The sequence below is a fragment of the Vulpes vulpes genome, chromosome X, assembly GCF_048418805.1.
Source record: "Vulpes vulpes isolate BD-2025 chromosome X, VulVul3, whole genome shotgun sequence".
NCBI classification, from domain to species: Eukaryota; Metazoa; Chordata; class Mammalia; order Carnivora; family Canidae; genus Vulpes; species Vulpes vulpes.
Window position 1 is genome coordinate 65,367,825 of NC_132796.1, and position 23,379 is coordinate 65,391,203.

The 23,379-nt window shown below is 36.3% G+C and overlaps 1 protein-coding gene across 1 annotated transcript in view; it reads left to right on the forward strand.

Annotated features, from left to right (window-relative positions):
* PCDH11X (protocadherin 11 X-linked) overlaps positions 1 to 23,379 on the forward strand; it is a 335,833-nt gene that overhangs the window by 239,265 nt on the left and 73,189 nt on the right. The window contains 1 exon segment of the mRNA XM_072743505.1: positions 23,240 to 23,263. Coding sequence (XP_072599606.1) covers positions 23,240 to 23,263 — 24 coding nt within the window.

Sequence of the window (23,379 nt, forward strand, 5' to 3'; positions counted from 1 at the left end):
GCAGCTATATGCCAATAAATTAGGCAATCTAGAAGAAATGGACGCATTTCTGGAAAACCACAAACTACCAAAACTGGAACAGGAAGAAATGGAAAACCTGAACAGGCCAATAACCAGGGAGGAAATTGAAGCAGTCATCAGAAACCTCCCAAGACACAAAAGTCCAGGGCCTGATGGCTTCCCAGGGGAATCTATCAAACGTTTAAGGAAGAAACAATACCTATTCTACAAAGGAGTTCCGAAAGATAGAAGAGATGGAACACTTCCAAACTCATTCTATGAGGCCAGCATCACCTTAATTCCAGAATCAGACAAACATATCTCACCAAAAAGGAGAATTACAGACCAATATCCCTGATGAACATGGATGCAAAAATTCTAAACAAGATACTAGCCAATGGGATCCAATAATACATTAAGAAGATTATTCACCATGACCAAGTGGGATTTATCCCTGGGATGCAAGGCTGGTTCAACACTCATAAAGCAATCAATGTGATAAATCATATCAACAAGAGAAAAAACAAGAACCATATAATCCTCTAAATAGATGCAGAGAAAGCATTTGACAAAATACAGCACCCATTCCTGATCAAAACTCTTCAGAGTGTAGGGATAGAAGGAACATTCCTCAGCATCTTAAAAGCCATCTAAGAAAAGCCCACAGCAAATATCATTCTCAATGGGGAAGTACTGGGAGTCTTTCCCCTAAGATCAGGAACACAACAGGATGTCCACTCTCACCACTGCTATTCTGCAAAGTACTAGGAGGCCTAGCCTCAGCAATCATACAACAAAAAAGAAATTAATGGCATTCAAATTGGCAAAGAAGTCAAACTCTCCCTCTTTGCAGATGATATGATACTGTACATAGAAAACTCAGGAGACTCCTTCCCAAGATTGCTAGAACTCATACAGCAATTTGGTAGTGTGCCAGGGTACAAAATCAATGCTCAGAAATCAGTGGCATTTCTGTAGACAAACATGGAGACTGGAGAAAGAGAAATGAAGGAGTCAATCCCATTTCCAATTGCACCCAAAAGCATAAGATACCTAGGAATAAACCTAACCAAAGAGGTAAAGGATCTATATCCTAAAAACTAGAGAACACTTCTGAAAGAAATGGAGGAAGACACAAAGAGATGGAAAAATATTCCATGCTCATGGATTGGAAGAATTAATATTGTGTAAATGTCAATGCTACCCAGGGCAAGTTACACGTTCAATGCAATCCCTATCAAAATACCATGAACTTTCTTTAGAGAGTTGGAACAAATCATCTTAAGATTTGTGTGTACACATGAAAGACCCCGAATAGCCAGGGAGATAGTGAAAAAGAAAACCAGAGCTGGGGGGCATCACAATGCCAGTTTTCAGGTTGTACTAGAAAGCTGTGATCATCAAGACAGTGTGGTACTGGCACAAAAACCAACACCTAGATCAATGGAACAGAATAGAGAATCCAGAAATGGGCTCTCAGCTCTATGGTCAACTAATAATATTTGGAAAAGAGGAAAGACTATCCACTGGAAAAAGGACAGTCTGTTCAATAAATGGTGGTGGGAAAATTGGACAGCCATGTGCAGAAGAATGAAACTAGACCATTCTCTTACACCATACACAAAGATAAACTCAAAATGGATGAACGTTCAAAAGGTGAGACAAAAGTCCCTCAGAATCATAGAGGAGAACACAGGCAACACCCTTTTGGAACTTGCCCACAGCAACTTCATGCAAGATACATCTATGAAGGCAAGGGAAACAAAAGCAAAAATGAATTATTGGGACTTCATCCAGATAAGAACGTTCTGCACAGCAAAAGAAACAGTCAAGAAAACTCAAAGACAACCTACAGAATGGCAGAGGATATTTGCAAATGACCTATCAGATAAAGGACTAGTATCCAAGATCTATAAAGAAGTTGTTAAACTCAACAGCAAGGAAATCCAATCATTCAACAGGCAAAATACATGAATAGAAATTTCACTGATAAAGACAAACACATGGCCAACAAGCACATGAGAAAATGGTCCACATCACTGGCTATCAGGGAAATACAAATCAAAACCACAATGAGATACCACCTCACACCAGTGAGAATGGAGAAAATTATCAAGGCAGTAAACAACAAATGTTGGAGAGGATGTGGAGAAAGGGGAACCCTCTTGCACTGCTGGTGGGAATGTGAATTGGTACAGCCACTCTGGAAAACTGTGTGGAGGTTCCTCAAAGAGTTAAAAATAGATCTGGTCTATGACCCAGCAATTGCACTGCTGGGGATTTACCTCAAATATACAGATGCAGTGAAACGCCGGAACACCTGCACCCCAATTTTTATAGCTGCAATGTCTACAAAAGGCAAACTGTTGAAGGAGCCTCAGTGTCCATCGAAAGATGAATGGATAAGGAATATATGGAATATGTATAGAAAGGAATTTTACTCAGTCATTAGAAATGACAAATCCCCATCTTTTGCATTGACGTGAAGGGAACGGGGGGGGGGGTATTATGCTGAGTGAAATAAGTTAGTCAGAGAAGGACAAACATTATGTCATCTAATTCATTTGGGGATTATAAAAATTAGTGAAAGGGAATAAAGGGTAAAAGGAGATAACACGAGTGAAAATATCAGTGAGGGTTACAAAACATGTGAGACACCTAACTCTGGGAAACGAACAAGAGGTAGTGGAAAGGGAGTTGGACGGGGAGTTGGGGTGACTTGGTGATGGACGCTGAGGGGGGCACTTAGCTAGATGAGCGCTGGGTGTTATGTTGTATGTTGGCACATTGAACTCCAATAAAAAGAAACATAAAATAAATAACAAAGTAGCAGTAAGTACATACCTATCAAAATTATATTAAATGTAAATAAACTGAAAACCTCAATCAAAAGACATTAGGTGACAGAATGTGTAAAAAATGACTCTTCTATATACCACCTATAAGTGACTAATATTATTTTTTAAAAATTTATTTATTTATTCATGAAAGACACAGAAAGACAGAGGCAGAGACATAGGCAGAGGGAGCAGCTCCCTCCATGCAAGGATCCCAATGTGGGACTCGATTTTGGAACTCTATGATCACGCCCTGAGCCAAATACAGGTGCTCAAAGGCTGAGCCACTCAGGTCCCATAAGTGACTCATATCAGACTTAAAGACACATGCATATTGAAAGTGAAGGGATTGAAAAGCATTTTTTATGCAAATAGAAGTGAAAAGGAAGTATCAGACAAAAAACTATAAGAAATAGTGTAATAAGAATGCAGGACACTATATAATCATAAGAGAGCAATTCAACAAGATATAAAAACTGCAATTATTTATGTACCCAACAAGAGAGCACCCTGATACATAAAGCTATAATAACAAACAGAAGGAGCTCTAATTGATAGTAATACGATAATGGTAAGGGAGTTTATCACCATACTTATATCAATGGATAGGTCATTCAGACAGAAAATCAACAAAGGAACAATGGTTTTTAATAACACATTGGATTGGATGGTTCTAACAAATACATTCAGAACATTCCATCCTAAAACAGCTGCATGCACATTCTCAACTATACATGGAAATTTCTACAAAGTAAGTTGCATGCTAGAGAAAGAGTTAAGCTCCTGGAGGAATAGGGGGAACCTAAATTTGTCTCATACTTCAAAAATAGCTAGATAGTTACCAAATCATTCTGAACATCTGAGAAATCAATTCAGGGGCTGAGAGAACAGAAACTTCAAGTCTACAAGTAGAAAAGCAACCACCTTTTGGAAGGTAGGAAGTAAGGAGTCATGAATCTAGGTGATATAACTGTGGATACGGTGGGGGGAAGGACTGCTTATGGGGGTTACTGCCAAGTATTATAAGCAGCTGAGCACAAAATTAGAACTTTTAGAAGTCTGCTACAATGAGGGATATACCTGGCTTACAGGTGCTTCAGGTGGAGAAGTGGGCCAGAATCCCAGGTGTGACACTGTGGTCTGAAGATCCCCTGGGTTCAAAGAATAGGTGGCATCTAAGTGCTACAGTGTACCCAAGCATAGGAGTGTGGAGACCAGCTGAGAGTAGTGAATCTAGGTGTGGCTTTTCTACTCTGTATTGCCATAAACCACTAATTTGTTGTATGGTCGTGAAACTGCTTCCCTGGGACCGGTTCAGCAACTGGCAGAAGTGTGGTGAAACCCTCCCAGGGAGTAGGGCACCTGGGTGGCTCAGTGGTTGAGTGTCTGACTCAGGTCGTGATTCCACAGTCCTGGGATTGAATCAGGCGTCAGGCTCCCCGCAGGGAACCAGCTTCTCCCTTTGCTTGTCTCTGCCTCTGTCTGTGTGTCTCTCATGAATAAATAAAGAAAATCTTAAAAAAAAAACTTCTTTTGGAGGAACAGCATGACTTGGCACAATGGCACCCCAAAATTTGGAATTTTGAAACCTAGTCACACATCTGAGATACAAAGCTTGGACACAGGGTGAACACAGGGTTCTGATAGAAATCAGGGCCACAAGAGTTTAATTTCTCTTCTGTGAGGGCTCACTGAAGAGCTTGGTGGATGGTAGGGGAGTGGAGGGTTGTGAATTTTGAGCTCTGGGACTACATTGCTGGGGGCCATCATATTCATCACACCTATCAGCTCCAAAAGACTTCGGGGAGTAAAACAGTGCCACCTCGTGGAGGCTAGAGCTACTTACACTGAGCCCTGCAGCTCCACATCCTGGAGGAACATTTCCACTAGAGAAGTCCACATGATAATCAGCACAACAGGAATTCTTTCTTATTCTGGGATCTAGTTTCTATTAACAAGCAAACCAAAGCATAACCAGGATCTACTCCTGTTTTGTTGTTGTTATTGTGGTTTTTCATTTTGCACTTTTTTTTCTTTTCCTTTCTTATTTTCTTTTCTGAACAAAATGATGAGACAAGGAAATTCACCCCTAAAATAGAACAGGAGGTATTACTCATAGCCAGAGATTTTAATCAATACAAATTTAAGTAAAATGTCTGAACTAGAGTTCAAAACAACAATTATAAGGATACTAACTGGGCTTGAAAAAAGCATAGAAGAGACTAAAGAATGCCTTGCTGCAGAGATAAAAGAACTAAAATGTTGTCAGGCTGAAATTAAAAAATGTTATAACTGACATGCAGTTCCAAGTGGAAGCCATAAAAATGAGGATGGACAAAACAGAGGGATGAATCAGGAGTGATATAGAAGACAAAATTATGGAAAATGGTGAACCTGAAAAGAAGGAAATAAAACTATTAGATAATAAAAATAGACATAGGGAACTCGGTGATTCCAAAAATTGAAGTAATATTTATATCATAGGAGTCCCAGAAAAAAATAAAGACCAGGATAAGGGGGCAGAGGATTTTTGAATAAACTATAGCTGAGAATTTCCCTGATCAGAGGAAGGAAACAGATATTCCGGTACAAGAGGCATGAAGAAATCCCTTCATAATCAATGAAAGTGCCACAATATTTCATAGTGAATCTTACAAAATACAAAGACAAGGAGAGAATTCTGAAGGCACAAAAAGAAAAAAAGGTCCTAAATCTACAAGAGTAGATACATAAGGCTAGTAGCAGACCTGTCCACAGAGACCTGGCAGGCCAGAAAGGAGTGGCATGATATATTCAATGTGCTAAATGGGAATAATATGCATCCAGGAATACTATCCCAGCGAGGCTATCATCCAGATAATAAGGACAGATAAAGAATTTCCTAGACTAACAAAAACTGAAGGAGTTTGTGAACATTAAACCAGCCTTACAAAAATATTGAAGGGTACCTTTTGAGAGGGAGAGACTAAAAGTAGCAAAGACTAGAAAAAGAACAGGCCATCTCCAGGAACAGTGACTTTATAGGTAATACAATGGCACTAAATAATATCGTTCAATAATTACTCTGAATGTAAATAGACTAAAAGATCCAATCAAAAGACATAGGGTATCTGAATGCATAAAAACAAGGTCCATAGATATGTTCCCTACAAGAGACTCATTTTAGACACAAAGCCATGCTAGACCTAAAAACACCTCCAGACTGAAAGTGAGGGGGTAAAGAACCATTTATCATGCTAATGAACATAAAAGAAAGCTGGGATAGACATACTTATAGCAGACAAATTAGATTTTAAACTAAAGACTAGAATAAGAGATGAAGAAGGACACTTTATCATAATAGAGGGGTCTATCCAACAAGACAATCTAACAATTGTAAATATTTATGTCCCTAACTTGGGAACAGCCAAATATATAAACCAATTATTAAAAAATTAAACTCATTTGTAATAATAATATAATAATAGGGGACTTTAACACCCCACTTACAGCAATGAACAGATAATCTAAATAGAAGATAAAAAGAAACAAGGGCTTTGAAAGACACACTGGAACAGATGGACTTAACATATAGTCAAAGCATTTCATTCTAAAACAGCAGAATATGAATTATTTTTTAGTTCACATGCAAAATTCTTCAGAATTAATCATATACCAGGTCACAAATCAAGACTCAAGAAGTACAAAAAAGATTAAGATCAAACCATGCATATTTTCAGATTATAATGCTAGGAAGCCTGAAGCCAACTACAAGAAAATATTGGAAGGACCACAAATACGTGGAGTTTGAAGATTACACTACTAAAGAATGAATAGGTCAACCAGGAAATCAAAGAAGAAATATATATATTTATATTTATATTTATATTTATATTTATATTTATATTTATATTTATGTAAATATATATATAAAATTTATATATAGATCACAATTACACCGCAGAAATACAATTATAAGAGAATAGTATGAGCAATTATATGTAAACAAATTAGGCAATCTGGAAGAAATGGAAAAGTTCCTAGAAACATGCAAATTCTCCTCCTAGAATCAGGAGAATTAGAAAATCTGGACAGACTCACAACCAACAATAAAACAGAATCCACAATCCAAAATCTCCCAATAAACAAGAGTCCAGGGTCAGATGGCTTCCCAGGGAGAATTCTACCAATCATTTAAAGAAGAATACCTATTCTGAACTGTTCCAAAAACTAGAAATGGAAGAAAGACTTCCAAACTCATTCTCTGAAGCCAACATTACTTTGATCCCAAAACCAGACAAAGGTCCACTAAGAAGGAGAATTACAGATCAATATCTCTGATGAACATGGATGTAAAAATTCTCAACAAATACTAACTAATGCAATCCAATAGTGCATGAAATAGATTATTCACCATGACCAAGTGGGAATTATTTCCGGGCAGTAAGCATGGTTCAAAGTCCACAAATAAATCAATGTCATACAGAGCATTAATAAAAGAGGATAATAACCATGTGATCCTGTAAATAGATGCAAAAACAATTTAACAAGATCAGCATCCTTTCTTGTTAAAACACTAAAAAATGTAGGGATAGAAGAAGCATATCTCAACATCATAAGGCCAATTATGAAAGGCACGCAACTAATATTATCCAGAAAAACAGAGCTTTCCTGCTAAGATCAGGAACATGACAGGAATATAGACTTTCACCACTGTTGTTCAATGTAGTACTGAAAATCCTAGCCTCAGCAATCAGACAACAAAAAGAAATAAAAGGCATTCACATTGGTAAAGAAGAAGTCAAACTCTCACTCTTCACAGATGATGTGATACTATATGTGGAAAACCCAAAAGACCCCTCCAAAATATTACTAGAACTGATACAGGAATTCAGCAAAGCACACAAGTGTCTGTTGCACTTATATACACCAAAAATGAAGCAGCAGAAGGAGAAATAAAGGAATTAATCAATTACAATTGCACATTACAATTAGCTAGGAATTAGCTAATGAAAGAAGTAAATGATTTGTACTCTAAAAACCAAGGAACACTTATGAAAGAAATTGAGGCAGATAAAAAGAGATGGAAAAATATTCCATGCTTATAGATTGTAAAAATAAACTTTATGAAAATATCTATGCTACACACTCAATGAAATCCCTATCAAAATAGCACCAGCATTTTTACAGAGCTGGAATAAACAATTTTAAAATTTGTATGGAACCAGAAAAGACCTCAAATGGCCAAAGTAATGTTGAAAATGAATACAAAAGCTGGAGTCATCACAATTCAGATTTTCTAGCTGTATTACAAAGCTGTAAACATCAAGGCAGTATAGTACTGGTATAAAAACAGACACATAGATCATTGGAACATATAAGAGAACCCAGAAATGGACCCCGAAATCTACAGTCAACTAATCTTCAACAAAGCGGGAAAGAATATCCAATGTAAAAAGACAGTCTCTTCAACAAATAGTGTTGGGAAAACTGGACAGCAACATACAGAAGAATGAAACTGGGCCACTCTCTTATACCATATACAAAAGTAAATTCAAAATGGAGGAAGTCCTAAATGTGAGGTAGGAATTAATCAAAATGCTAGAGGAGAACACTCACAACCTCTTTGATGTCAGCTGTAGCAACTCCTTAACTAGACATTTTTCCAGAAGCAAGGGAAAGGCAAAAATGGACTTTTGGGACTTCATCAAATTATAAAGCTTTTGAACAGGTAAGGAAATAGTCAACAAATCTAAAAGTCAGCCTACAGAATAGGAGAATGTATTAGCAAATGACTTACCAGATAAACTGCTGGTATCTAAAATATATAAAGAACTTACAAAAATTGGGCAATCCACGTGGCTCATTGGTTATCGCCACCTTCAGCCCAGGGCTTGATCCTGGAGACCTGGGATCAAGTCCCACATCAGGCTCCCTGCATGGAACCTGCTTCTCCCCCTGCCTATGTCTCTACCTCTCTCTCTCAATCTCTCTCTCTCTCTCTCTCTCTCTCACTCTCTGTGTCTCTCATGAATAAATAAATAAAAAATGTTTAAAAAAGAACTTACAAAAAATCAACACCCCTAAAGCCCAAAAAATCCAGTCAAGAAATGAGCTAAAGACATTATCAGACATTTTTCCAAGAAGACATAGAAATGGCTAGTAGACACATGAAAAAATGCTCAAAACCACTCATCATCAGGGAAATACAAATAAAAACCAGAGTGAGATATCACCTCACACTGGTCAGAATGGCTAAAATTAATAACTCAGGAATCAATAGATGTTGGCAAGGATGTGGAGAAAGAACATTTCTCTTCCACTGTTGATGGGAATGCAAACTGGTGCAGCCATTCTGAAAAACAGTATAGAGTTTCCTCAAAAAGCTAAAAATAGAACTACCTTACAACCCAAAAATTGTCCTACTAGGTATTTATCCAAATGATGCAAATATAGTGATTCAAGGGGGCTCATATACCCCAGTATTTATAGAAGCAACGTCCACAATAGGCAAAGTATGGATAGAGAGCAGATATCCTTACATGCATGAATGGATAAAGAAGATGTATATATACTGAAAAAATAAAACAGAAAAAAATAAAAATAAAAGAAGGCTCTTTTACCTTGAATAACTAAAGAAACCGGGAGGATTCAAAATTAACATTTGTGCTGTTTAGGACATTTTTACAATGTGACTAGTGAAGCCAAATAATCTGGGAGAAAATAGGTGAAAAAATAATGTGTTCATATCGCATCTTTTTCTTTAGGGTATCCAGTCCTATACAGAATGTTTCTTCTGAGTTATGAGTTTTTATGATATACTTGATTCACTCCATATTTTTTTGAAGGATTTGAAACGTTAAGATCAGATTTTGAGGTAAAACTTTCTGCCTTAAATCTTTAGGGAAAGGGAGGAATCACATTTAATTTCTTTTCAGGCACAAGCTAAATTATAAATTACTGTTTTAATACACATTATTTTTTTATTTTCCAAGTAAACATTTCATTCTTAAGATATACTTTTCTCTTGTTCTGCCTTTGTCGACTGGTATATACATGTAAACTACAATTTATGTTTATCTAAGTTGGAATTTCCCCAAAAAATATATATTCTAAAAGCACTGATGTTTTGATACTCCCTACAATAAATGTTTGCTTTGGGCAAATAATTCTGGATACACATAGTTTCCATCTATTGGAAATGATCCATAAACAGTAGTATTTGATAGTGTGAGTTCTTTGGTAGAGAAAAAACATGAGCTTTAATACTACTTGTTTTTCTAATTAGTTGTGTGGTTCTTAGAGAAGTAATTTCATTTCCTTTTATTTTTAAAAATTTATTTTATTTATTACTGAGATACAATAGAACACTATGTAAGTTTATTGTGTACAATGTGTTGATTTGATACATTTATATATTGCAATATGATTACTACCATAGCTTTAGCTAATATCTGTATCATCTCACATAATTATTTCTTTCTTGAGGTAAGAACAATAAGATCTAGCCTCATAGCAGTTTTAAAGTACAAAATGCAATATTGTTGACTCTAATCACATGCTGTGCCTCAGATCTCCATCTTCTAGTTGCAAATTCCTATACCTTTTGAGTCATTTTATCTCTCTTGACCTCATTTCCTCATATGTATATGGAATATGTTGAATCAGCTGACTTTTTAAGGGCTCTGTTTTTTAGCCTGTGAATTTATTTTGTTCTAGGTAAATAAGTTGTATATTTGTGCCCTTTAAAGTGCTTAGATACTGTCAACATTTATTTTAAAAAAGTGAATTTGAAGTGCCATAGTACTATGTGTTATAGTGGCCCCAAAGATATCACCCAAATAAAAGAGCAAAGAATATAGCCAATAGCTTATGGATTAGAAAGATTTTGTGATGAATAAGAAAAATGAGTTCAGAAATTTAAAAAGACATACATAAAGGCTTTCAGCTATGGGATGAATAAGTCACAGGATTAAAGGACAGAACATAGGAAATATGGTCAGTGACATCATAATCATGCATGGTGACAGACATAAACAGCTTCATTTGTGATGAGCATAGTATAATATATAGAACTGTCAAATCACTGTGCTATACACCAGGGAACCTGCTTCTCTGCCTATGTCTCTGCCTCTCTCTCTGTGTCTCTCATGAATAAATAAATAAAATCTTTTAAAAAATAAAGCATAATAAACATTATAATGCACTGGGTTAAGAAGGAGACATAGATGAATGTTATACAAAGAGTTATACTTCAATTGACTCTAGTGGCAAAGATGTTTATTTTCAATGTAATATCTTTAAAACTGTTTTCAGGGATCCCTGGGTGGTGCAGCGGTTTGGTGCCTGCCTTTGGCCCAGGGCGCGATCCTGGAGACCCGGTATCGAATCCCACGTCGGGCTCCCGGTGCATGGAGCCTGCTTCTCCCTCTGCCTGTGTCTCTGCCTCTCTCTCTCTCTTCCTGTGTGACTATCATAAATAAATAAATAAAATTTTAAAAAAAAAACTGTTTTCAAATCTTATTTATCCCCCAAATAATGACCTTTTATAATTTTATTAAAGAAACTAATGTGAATTTAAAAATTATACATGAGGGGAGCCTGGGTGGCTCAGTTGGTTAAGCATCTGCTTTTGGCTCGGGTCATGATCCCAGGGTCCTGGAATCTAGCTCCACCACGAGCTCCCTGCTCAGTACGGAGCCTGCTTTTCCCTCTCCCTCTACAGCTCCCCCTGCTTATGCTCTCTCTCTGACAAATAAATCAAATCTTCAAAAATTTTAATAAAAATTATGTGAGAAAACTACTGCAATTTTTACTACTTTATAGAAGTAAATGGCAATGCTAGGTCTATGCATGATACTTGATAAACAAACATTACACCAACACCATCAATTTTGTAGTAAGCTCTGTTAACATTTAAGTTATTTGAACACTATCTATTTATTCTTTCACATGTAGCCAATGTTTCTAGAGAATGTTGAGTTCTTGAATATTTGTTGATGATTACAAAGGAAATATTAAATTGTGGCTGTATAAAATAATATGGTGTATTTTGATATTGTTTTTATGGAAAACTTTAGTAATTTTTATGTGATTTAAATAGAAGTTCCTTTTTTTTACTATAAGATACATGTCCTTAATTTAAACTTTATAGTATACGAATCACAGTAATTTCTTATTTATTTATTTATATTTTTAGAGAGAGAAAGAGCATGCATGCATCAGCAGGTGAAGCAGGGGGTAAGGGCATAGACAGAGGGAGAGAATCCCAAGCAGGCTCTACACCCAGCACAGAGCCCAATGTGGGCCCAATCTCATGACTCTAAGATCATGACCTGAGCTGAAATCAATAGTCAGATGATTAACTGACTGAGCCACGCAAGTGCCTCAAGAATCCCTGTAATTTCTATTGTTCTAAATTACTAATTAAGATTTGTTTGGGTCATAAACATAAAAAATATATTTAAATACTCAATTATAGTTCAAATTAAGCACTTATGTAAATTTAGATTTTTATATCATTATTGAATTTGTGTAAATACAAATGACATTTAAATCATTGTATTTAAATATATTAACTAATACATTTAATGTCAGAATATTTAATGTGAAGCCAATTTTCTTGGTAAAAGCAAATTTTAATTATATACTCACTTTATATATTAGTAAAATACATTATGTTACATATAAATGATATATGTAGTCATCTATAAAACAATATTTGATTGTATTAGTAAAAGAAATCCATTTTCCTTATACTGATTAACATCCACTATAGGATCTCAAGGGAAAAGTAATGGGCTTATCTCCTTATTGCAAAAATCTAAAGCATTGTGCATGCTTAAAATATATAAATGATAAAAACCTTTAAATTTTAAGAAGCAATTGAAATTTAGGGACATATTTGGAGATGGACCTTATTTTGTGCCCCCCCTCAAAACCTTTGTAATTATAATGAATGTATCTATTAAATTCAGAGTTAGTATATAATAGTACATATAATACTTTATTTTTTTCAAACATTTATTTAAATTCTAGTTAGTTAACATATAATATTGATTTCAGGAGAGAATATAGTGATTCATCACTTACATATATTATCCAGTGCTCAACAAAACAAGTGCTATCCTTAATATCCATCACCCATTTAGCCCATCCTCCCACCCACCTCCCCTCCACTAACCCTCAGTTTGTTCTCTATGGTTAAAATCCTCTTATGACTTGCTTCCCTCTTTTTTTCCCTTCCCCTATGTTCATCTGTATTGTTTCTAAATTCCACATATGAGTGAAATCATATGGCATCTGTCTTTTACTGACTGACTTATTTCACTTAGTATAATACACTAGCTCTGTCCATGTCCTTGCAAATGGCAAGATTTCATTCTTTTTGATAGCTGAGTAATAATCCATTGTATATATATCTCAACGTCTTTATCCATTCATCAGTATGTGGGTATTTGGGCTCTATCCATAATTTGTTTATTAATAATGCTGTTATAAACATTGGGGTGCATGTGCCCCTTCAAATCAGTATGTTTGTAACCTTTGGGTAAATACCTAGTAGTGCAATTGCTTTGAGTCAATATTTTTGTATTCTTTAGGTAAATACCTTGTAGTGCAATCGATAGGTCATAGGGCATTTCTATTTTTAACGTTTTGAGGAAATTCCACACTCTTTTCCAGAGTGGCTGTACCAGTTTGTATTCCCAAACACAGCGTAAGAGGGCTCCCCTTTCTCCACATCGTCACTAATATTTGTTGCTTCCTGTGTTGTTAATTTTAACCATTCTGACCAGTGTGAGGTGGTATCTTATTGTGCTTTGGATTTATATTTCCCTGATGATGAGTGCTTTTGAGTATCTTGTCATGTGCCTGGTGGCCATCTGGATATCTTCTTAGGAAAAATGCCTACTTATGCACTCTGCCAATTTATTGACCAGATTATTTGATTTTTGAGTGTTGAGTTTGATAATTTCTTTTTAAGAAAGGATTTTATTTATTTACTCATAGAGACACAGAGACAGAAGCAGAAACACAGGCAGAGGGAGCAGCAGGCTCCTGATGGGGAGCCCCATACGGGACTTGATCCCAGGATCCTGGGATCACGCCCTGAGCCAAAGGCAGATGCTCAAGCCCTGAGCCACTGAGGTATCCCTAATAATTTCTTTATTAATTTGGATACTAACACTTTATCAGATATGTCATTTGCAAATATCATCTCCCACTTCATAGGCTGACTTTTAGTTTTGTTGTTTCCTGTGCAGAAGGTTTTTGTCTTGAAAAAGTCACAATAGTTCATTTTTGTTTTTGTTTCCATTGCCTACAGAGACATTTCTAGTAAGAAGTTGCTATAGCTGAGGATGAAGAGGTTGCTGCCTGAGTTCTCCTCTAGGATTTTGGTAGTTTTCTTTTTTAAATGATTTCATTTATTTATTTGAAAGAGAGACAGTGAGCAAGAGAGAAAACATGAGCAGGGGCAGAGGGAAACGGAGAAGCAGATTCCCCTGTTGAGCAGGTTGCCTGACATAAGGTTCAATCCCAGGGCACTGGGATCATGACCCAAACCAAAGTCAGATGCTTAACTGACTGAGACCCAGGCACCCCAATTTTGAGGTTTTCTGTTTGACATTTAGGTCTTTCATCCATTTTGAATTTATTTTTGTGTATAGTGTAGGAATCTGGTCGTTTCATTCTTCTGCTTGTGGCTGCTTCATTCTTCAGTTTTCCCAACAAAATTTATTGAAGAAGCTGTCTTTTCTCCATTGGGTATTCTTTCATGCTTTGTCAAAGATTAGTTGATCATATAGTTGTGGGTCCATTTCTGGGTTTTCTATTCAGTCCCATTGATATATGTGTCTATTTTTGTGCCAGTACCATAGTATCTTCAAGACTACAGCTTTGTATTTTAGGTTCAAGTCCAGAGTGATGATTCATATTTGTGTTTCAAGTTTGCTTTGGCTATCTGGGGTCTCTAGTGGTGCTACACAAATTTTAGGGTGGTTTGTTCTAACTCTGTGAAAAATTTTCATGGTGTTTTCTTAGGGATTACATTAAACGTGTAGATTGCTTGGGTAGTATACACATTTTAACATTATTTGTTCTTCCAATCCATGATTATGTAATGTTTTTCCATTTCTTTGTGTCCTCTTCAATTTATTTCATGAGAATTCCATCGTCTTCAGAGTATAGATCTTTTACCTCTTTGGTTGGCTTATTTCTAAGTATCTAATGGTTTTTGGTGCAATTGCAAATGGGATCAATTCCTTGTTTTCTCTTTCCTTCTTCATTATTTGTGTATAGAAATGCAACAGATTTTTGTACATTGATTTTGTATCTTGTGACTGCTAAATTCATTTATAAATTTCAGCAATATTTTATTTTATTTTTTTTAATTTTTATTTATTTATGATAGTCACACACAGAGAGAGAGAGGCAGAGACACAGGCAGAGGGAGAAGCAGGCTCCATGCACCGGAAGCCCGACGTGGGATTCGATCCCAGATCTCCAGGATCGCGCCCTGGGCCAAAGGCAGGCGCCAAACCACTGCGCCACCCAGGGATCCCAATTTTAGCAATACTTTAGTGGACTCTTTCAAGTTTTCTTTATAGAGTATCTTGTTGCCTGTAAATACTGACAGTTTGACTTCTTACTTACTGATTTGGATGCCTTTTATTTCTATTTGTTTTCTGTTACTGTGACTAAGTCTTCCAGTACTATGTTAAATAATAACGGTGAGGGAGGACATCCCTATCTTTTCCTGAATGTAGAGGAAGAAATCTCAGTTTTTCCCCCATTGGGGATAACGTTAGCAGTGAGTTTTTCATATATGACCTGTATAATGTTGAGTTATGTTATCCCTTTCCTACTTTGTTGGAAGTTTTTATCAAGAATGCTTGCTGTATTTCATCAAATGCTTTTTCTGCTTCAATTGAGGGGATCACACAATTCTTACACTTTTGTTTATTAATGTTGTATATCATATTGATTGATTTGCAAATATATAACCACCCCCGCAGCCCAGGAATAAATCCCACTTGATCATGTTGAATGGTTTGTTTAATGTACTGCTGGATTTGATTTGCCTTGTATCTTGTTGAGAATTTTTGCATCCATGTTCATCCATGATGTTGGCCAGTAATTCTTCTTTTTAGTGGGGTCTTTGTATGGGTTTGGAATCAAGGCAATACTGGCCTTATATGATGAGTTTGGAAATTTTCCTTCAATTTCTAATTTTTGCAACAGTTTGAGAAGAATAAGTGTTACCTCTTCTTTAAATGTCTGGTAGAATTCTACTGGGAGGCAATATGACCTTGAACTTTTGTTTTTTGGGGGACATTTTTGATTATTGATTCAATTTCTTTGCTGGTTATTCAATCTGTTCAAATTTTCTATTTTTTCCTGTTTCAATTTTGGTAGTTTGTATGTTCTAGGAATTTGTCCATTTCTTCCAGATAGCCCAATTTTTGGGCATATAATTTTTTACACTATTTTCTTACAATTATTTGTATTTCTTTGTTGTGAGTTGCAATCTCTCTCCTTTCATTCTTGATTTTAATTATTTGAGTCTTTGTCTTTTCATTTTGATATGTCTGGCTAGAAATTTATAAATTTTATTCTTTCAAAGAATCAGCTCTTAGTTTCCCTGATCTGTTCTACTGGGTTTTTTGTTTGTTTCTATACAATTTGTTTCTGCTCTGATCTTTATCATTTTCTTTCTTCTGCTTGCATTAGGCTTTATTTGCTGTTCCTTTTCTAAGTCATTTAGGAGTATGTTTAGGTTGTGCATTTGAGACTTTTCTTGCTTCTTGAGGTAGTCCTACAGCTATATATTTCCCTCTAATGACTGCCTTTGACACATCCCAGAAATTCTGGACTATCATGTTTTCATTTTCATTTGCTTCCATATATTTTCCATATATTTCCATATATTTTTAATCTCTTCTTTAGTTTCCTGGTTAACCTATTCAGTCATTAGGATATTCTTTTTAAAGATTTTATTTATTTATTCATGAGAAACACGGAGAGAAGCAGAGACATAGGCAGAGGGAGAAGCAGACTCCATGTAGGGAGGCTGATGTGGGATTTGATCCCAGGACCCTGGGATCATGGCCTGAGCCAAAGGCAGATGCTCAACCACTGAGCCACCCAGATGCCTCTAGGATATTCTTTAACCTCCATGTATTTGTGGCCTTTCCAAATGTTTTCTTGTGGTTGAATTCAAGTATCATAGCATTGTACTCTGAAAGTATGCGTGGTATGATCCCAAACTTTTTGTACTTGTTGAGGCCTGATTTGTGAACCAGCATGTGATCTATTCTGGAAATATTCCATGTGCATTCAGAATATTGTGTATTCTGCTGATTTAGTATGAAACATTCTGAACATACCTGTTAAGTCCATGTGGTCCAATGTGTTATTCAAAGCCATTGTTTCCTTGTTCATTTTCAACTTAGATGATCTGTCCATTGCTGTGAGTTAAGTCCCCTACCATGATTTTATCATTAGCAATGAGTTTGTTTCTGTTTGTAATTAATTAATTCATATTTTCCCATGCTCCCACATTGAGGGTACAAAGATTTACAATTGTTAGTTGTTGTTGTTGGATAGACCCCTTAATTATGATATAGTACCCTTCTTCATCTCTTGTTACAGTCTTTGGTTTAAAAATCTAATTTGTTTGAAATATGTATGGCTTCTCTGGCTTTCTTTTCATGTCCATTAATATGATAGAAGGTTCTCCATCCACTCACTTTCAATCTGGAGGTGTCTTTAGGTCTAAAATGTGTCTCTTGAGGACAGCATGTAGATGGATCTTTTTTTATTATCAATTCTGATAGCCTATGTCTTTTGATTAGCGCACTTAGTCCATTTTCATACAGAGTGGTTATTGATAGATATGAATTTAGTGCATTGTATTACCTGTAAAATCGTTTCTGGAGATTTTTCTCTTCCTTTTTAGTCTTCATTGTTTTGCTCCTTTTTTCCCTCTGAAAGAGTCCCCTTTAATATTTCTTTTAGAGGTAGTTTAGTGGTGATGAATTCCCTTATCTTTCCTTTTCTGGGAAACTGTCTCTCCTTTTTTTCTGAGTGGCAGCCTTGATGGATAAAATGTTCTTATTTGCATATATTTCCCAGTCAATATGTTGAACATATCATTGCCAATCTCTTCTGCCCTTACAGATTTCTGTGGAGACAACTGCTATGACCTTTCTTTGCTTTCCCTTGTAGGTTGATGATTTTTTTCCCTTACTGATTTCAGGATTATCTCTGTATTTTGCAAATTTATGATATGTCTTGGTGTTGGGTGACATTTGTTAATTTTTATGGAAGTACTCCATGCCTTATGAATTTGGATGTTTGTTTCCTTCTGCAGACTAGGGAATTTTTCAGCTATGATTTCATCCTATAAACCATCTGCTACTTTTCCCTGTCTTCTTTTTCTTGGATTTCTTTGATACTAACATTATTATATTTTATGGAGTCACTGAGTTCCCTATGTTTACATTCATGGTCTAATATTTTTCTTTCCCTCTTCTTTTCAGCTTCATTATGTTCCCTAATTTTATCTTCTACACCACTTACTCATTCTCTGCTTCTTCCATACTGTACAAATTATATCCATTTGGTTTTGCATCTTGATTTATAGCTTTTTTATTTCAACCTTACTAGGTTTTAGGTCTTTTATTTCTGTAGTAAAAAGTATCTCTGGATTCTTCTATGCTTTTCTCAAACCCAGCTATTATCCTTATAATTCTTGTTTTAAGTTCTAGTCAAGCATATTATATCTATTTTGATTAGATCCCTGACCATGACCTCTTCTTATTCTCTCTTTTGGGATGAATGCCTCCATCTTGTCATTTTATTTTGATTTCTGTCTTTTGTGTGTTAAGAAAGCCTGTGCCTGGTCCTATATGCACTAAAGCTGAAGCTCTGTAGCACTCTATGATCAGTAGACCTGTGTGTGCAAGGTTTGTGCTCGTCCTCTGATGGAGGGGCCTGCAGCTGATTTGGCTCTCAGTCATACTTACCTCAGTAAAAAAGGCACGTGCAGAGTGCATGCAAGCATCTAGAGCTTCCACTGTGTTCTGTGCTACTCACTAAAGCCCATTCATTCTGATAGGAGGGGTGAAAATGGCTTCAGCCCCCTCTCTTCCCTGGAGATGGGAGTCCTCACCCACTGCTATTCAAGAAGCCTTCACAAAAGAGCAAAATCCCTCCTCTCTTATGTCTCAGGCTTCTGTCAGATCCCTGCCTTCACCCTTTCTGTGTCAACACTATCCACCTTCTGGCAGTGGTGCCATGCTCCTGTGTTTTATCTCATGCCTGGGTTTTACAACTCCAAATTTTAAGGACCCAGCATGACATGGACCTACACTGATCCTCTGGGGTAGGGCCTCCTCAGGCTGTGGCTGATACTGGTTTGTCCCAAAAAAGCAATTGCATGACTGCACAGGGGTTTGGAGTTTATGGCAAAGCACAGGAAAAAAAACATTATCCAGGATAGCTGTCCTCAGCAGGTGTCTCTGCTTGTATGATAATGAATGGGGCAGCTTAATAGTGCCTGCTGGCTCTTTTGTCCCTGAAAGGCAGTGTTCCCTCTCCCAAATACACTTCAAGAAGGGGAAATGTATCTCTCCCAGCATGTTCCTCTGCCTCTTCCCTTCTTCTCCACAGGAGCAATACTATACTTGTCAGGCTTGACACTGGTGATGGTGCTGACTTTTAAAGCTTCAGATTTTCAGCTCTGTTTGTAAAATTTTGCAATAATCAGCCTTTCTTCTTTTCCCAGTCAGTGGTTTTGGTGAAGTATTTTTCTTGTGCAATACCTTGTATGATGCTTTATCTCCCCCATCTCTCTCTGTCTCTCTCTGTCTCTCTGTCTCTCTCTCTCTCTCTCTTTCTCCCTACCTATCTCTCCTTTCTCCCTGATCAGGGCTCTCTCCCCTCTGCAGCACGTGGGATTCTTTTCTCCCCCAAATCACATCACTGCACCTTCTACCTTTCATGATGCTGCCTCTTTTCTCCCTTTAGTTGTGCAGTTTGGTCTCTCAGTCTTCAGGTCAATTTCATGGGTGTTTAGAATGATTTGGTAGATATCTAGCTATGTTCTAGAGAAACAAAAGCATAAGGTCCTCTTAGATATCTGCCATCTTAACTCATCCTCTGTATATTAGAGAGGGAAATGGTTTCAGTTTTTCATCATTTCATGTCATGAGTGTGTGCCTCTTCAGAATTAGTATTGGAAATTTTATGCAGAGTCTGCTTATGGCCCTGAATTTTAAACAAAATTTTATCAATATTTGATTGTAATGGTTTGTAAATCAATTTTTATTTTTCAGCCTAAGAGCTAAACAACTCCTAGGATATGTTTTTAAAATGTGTTTGTTTTCTTTTTCATTGTTGTCATCTCATCTGGGATGAGATGTACCCTTCTTCATCTCTTGTTACAGTTTTGCTTCCTTCATTCATACCTCTTGACCCTTAGAAATAAGTCAATATCCATTTTATTTTTTTCTGATTTTTTAATTACCAAATTAGAAAATATTTTGAGAACTAATATTTAGACCACGTTAAAATTGCAGTCTTAAAAATGAAAGCAAGCACATTACCTCTCTGCCTAAAGCTGCCTTTCTTTTTCACACTATTTTATTTGAAAATTCTATGTTTATGTATTACCAGAGTTGATTATTAATTCCAACAATAAATTAGAATATTGTGTCTGTGTGATAATTATCACTGAAGTATAATCATTTTTTGAAGAGCTGAGTGTTGTAGAATTTTTCAAAGACTGATTCTACCCAAAGTGTCTTGTGAAAGCACTGTTTTTTTTAAATATACATATACTTCAGCTAGTGTTATCATTCAGTTGCACTTCTTATGGATGAAATGTTTTATATTAAAAAAATTAATGTGCTGTGTATATGCCAATGGCACTTAAAGTAGGCAATGCTCTTTCATTAATCATTATCTTTGTATAAAGATATTGCTTTCACCTTCACTTTTTCTATCTCTGACCTATTCCTTCTCTCTAAGCATTTCATATATCTTGGGTTTCATAATATTACAGAATTGCAGGGATCTTGTCTCATGGTGTCAAAGAACGAATTTCATGAACAACAAAGGGTGAAGTGAAATGAAAGTTTATTAAGCAAAAGTGAGAACAGAAAGGAGAGAAAAGAGCTCTTTAGAGTGAGGGATCCTAAATGGGTTGCCACTGTAGGCTTTTAGTGGCAGTCTTTTACTGAGAACTGACTAGGAAGCTTGTGACCTTGAGATTCTTGTGCCATCTTGATTTGGATAGGACTATTGATAATATCCTTATTGCCTTCTTCTTTGAGGTCTGGTCATTTTCTGTGATTACAATGTAGCTGACAAAAAAAAAAAAAAAAAACAATACTCCTTAACGTTCAGGGCCAGGTGATCTGGTTTGTTCCCTTAACTCTAGTTTTGCACACCTCAGCATTTCCCTACAATAGGGAGTTCTGTGAACCTGGTCATGTAGCCTTCTCTGAGCTTATTCAGGACAGTCAGGGGCCTCCTATCTCTCCCTGCCTATAACCTAAGCTTTTCCTTACTCAATAATATTCTAATTTTATTCAAAACCAATTTTTAAAGAGGTTCAAAATATTGATCTTTAAAGTTTTTATATTTATTTATTTATTTTAAAGATTTTATTTATTTATTCATGAAAAAAGAGAGAAATAGGCACAGACACAGGCAGAGGGAGAAGCAGACTCCATGCAGGGAGCCTGACATGGGACTCAATTCCGGGTCTCCAGGATCACCCGGAGGCGGCGCTAAACCGCTGAGCCACCCGGGCTGCCCAAAAGTTTTTCATATTTATATACATATTATTAAATACATCAGGAAATCATTTTTACTGTTGATCTTAAAATTTTAACAAAGAATAATTTTGATAATTGCCCAGGTCAGCATATATCCAAGTGTCTATAAACATATAATTATTTTATTTAAAAATTGACTTTTGGGCAGCTCTGGTGGCTCAGCGGTTTAGCGGCGTCTTTGGCCGAGGGCATGATCCTGGAGACCCAGGGTAGAGTCCCACGTCAGGCTCCCTGTGTGGAGCCTGCTTCTCCCTCTGCCTGTGCCTTTGTGTGTGTGTGTGTGTCTCATGAATAAATAGTCTTTTAAAAATTAAATAGATAAAAATTAAAAAAAATAAAAATCGACTTTTTTTATTTTTTTTATTTTTTTTAAAGATTTATTTATTTATGATAGACAGAGAGAGAGAGAAGCAGAGACACAGGCAGAGGGAGAAGCAGGCTCCATGCACCAGGAGCCCGACGTGGGATTCGATCCCGGGTCTCCAGGATCGCGCCCTGGGCCAAAGGCAGGCGCCAAACCGCTGCGCCACCCAGGGATCCCTCGACTTTTTTTTAAATTAATTTTTATTGGTGTTCAATTTACCAACATACAGAAAAACACCCAGTGCTCATCCCGTCAAGTGTCCGCCTCAGTGCCCGTCACCCATTCCCCTCCAACACCCGCCCTCCTCCCCTTCCACCACCCCTAGTTCATTTCCCAGAGTTAGGAGTCTTTATGTTCTGTCTCCCTTCCTGATATTTCCCAACATTTCTTTTCCCTTCCTTTATATTCCCTTTCACTATTATTTATATTCCCCAAATGAATGAGAACATACACTGTTTGTCCTTCTCCGATTGACTTATTTCACTCAGCATAATACCCTCCAGTTTTATCCCCAGATCAAGCATGATCTTAGCGTTTACAAGGAAGTCCATAATGCAAAGCCTAAATTTATTTTCCTGGGAAATAATGATAATGATCTCTAGTCCCTAGCACTCTAATTGTGAGAAATAAATTGTAGTTGTGAAAATAGCTGTATTATAGATAAAGTGTCTTAATCAAGTTAAGAATACATCTATTGGGTCATCCTCATATTAGTGTCTGTTGATTTTTGTTTCTTCCTATTACTCTTTTTTTTTCTGCATTGGAGCACATTTGGAGGCAGAGCAATCTGTTAAGTCAAAAACAATGTTCTTCTTTATATTCCATTTCCTGTAGGAGGTTCCATGAGAAAATTTCAATAGAGAACTCTACTTTGCTATCACTGGCAATAAAACTAGAAAATCCACTGAGTTCTTACAAAATTTTGAGTTCAAAAATATATTCCCTTTAGGGAATGGACTAATCACTACTGAAGAGGCCAGCAAATAGCATAGGCTTGGTCTGATTTTAAGGAAAAGAAAACATTATAAGAGACAGATTTTATGAGTTATCCATTTTCTACCTTATCTATCTCAGTTGTCACATTCTTTACCAAGTGAAGTTGAAAGTACATTGCAATACATTACAATTTATATTTGTTTAGTTAAATTAATATAACATGTTGTGAATAAGACAAAATATTTATTGTTTTTAACTTTATTAAACTCTTTTTCTAGCTTTCATTCCTGGACTAAAGAAAGGTACAGTATAAAACAATATAAACCATAATCATGTATATTTCATTTTAAAAACAAATTGCTGATTTGTGTTTGTTTTAAGAAGTCTTAGCCTTTTCATTTCTCATAAACATTGCGAT